This window comes from Gavialis gangeticus, unplaced genomic scaffold (genome assembly GCF_001723915.1).
Source record: "Gavialis gangeticus isolate Ggan-Ray unplaced genomic scaffold, GavGan_comp1, whole genome shotgun sequence".
NCBI lineage: Eukaryota > Metazoa > Chordata > Crocodylia > Gavialidae > Gavialis > Gavialis gangeticus.
In genome coordinates this window covers 14,174,468-14,175,435 of record NW_017728991.1, presented here as the reverse complement: position 1 = coordinate 14,175,435, position 968 = coordinate 14,174,468, and the positions used below count along the sequence as shown (strand labels likewise).

At 48.3% G+C, this 968-nt stretch overlaps 1 protein-coding gene across 1 annotated transcript in view; it reads right to left on the bottom strand.

Annotated features, from left to right (window-relative positions):
- The window catches only part of LOC109297763 (polycystin-1-like), a 79,047-nt gene that overhangs the window by 9,227 nt on the left and 68,852 nt on the right, over positions 1-968 (bottom strand). The window contains exon 47 of the mRNA XM_019517786.1: positions 780-911. Within this exon, the coding sequence (XP_019373331.1) occupies positions 780-911 (132 nt within the window). The remainder of the gene's footprint in view (positions 1-779; positions 912-968) is intronic.

Genomic DNA, 968 nt, shown 5'->3' with positions numbered 1-968 from the left:
TCGATGATCTGTTGAGGTCCCTTCCAACCCTAGCATCTAAGAATTTATGAATGACTCTATGAATCATATAGCATCTGAGCCCCTCCCAGCCACTGATGAACTTATCCTCATACCACTTATACAAAACACCACCCACCCCACTTTACAACAGAAAGCAACAGAGAGATGGCGCCTTTTCCATGGTCACACAAGATGTCTATGGAGGAAAATGCATCCAGATCTCTGGAACCCCAAGGCTGGCTTCTTGTCCACAAAATCAGCCTTCCCTTCTCTGAGTTGAGGGGTAATATTAAGGACCATTTTGCATTGTACCCTCCCAACTCACTGTTTCATCCAATTCCGGTTTCTGTGGGGTGAAGTCCTACCCCAAATCACATCCATGTGACCTCTCTGCAACACCCATGTGTTCCCATGGGAACACATGGGTGTTGCAGGGCAACATTTGCCCCCAATTGTTCAGAGCAAAGGGAGTAACGTTTCCTTTTGATCATGAACGAAAGTCACTCCAGGGCAGGAAGGAGCTGACAGTGGGAATGGTGGATTAGATTGATCTTTGCTGAATGGGTAAATCCAGAGCAACTCTACTAAAGGAATTCACCCAGATCCTAGGTCAGATGTAAGCTCTGACTCTCCCCTAGCCTAAGAGTGAAGAAGCAAGGAGATTAAAACACCCCTCTTTCTTCCAGAGCAAGTGGCACTTTGGCACCTGGGTGGTGGCTTATGAGTAGAGCAGAGCAGGTGCCTGTCTGGTCTACAGGCAAGATCTTTCCTTTGCTCACCTCTTTGGTTTTGCTGAGTCCCATCCAGAGCTTGAACCTCTTCACAAAGAACTCAATCATCTCATAGTCCTGTGGCTCAATGGCGGGGCGGTGCATTTCAGCTCGGACGCTGCGGTAGCTGTGAAGGATGATAGCACGCAGGAAGCAGCTGCCGATACAGAGCAAGCTGACTACGTAGCTGAGAACGTA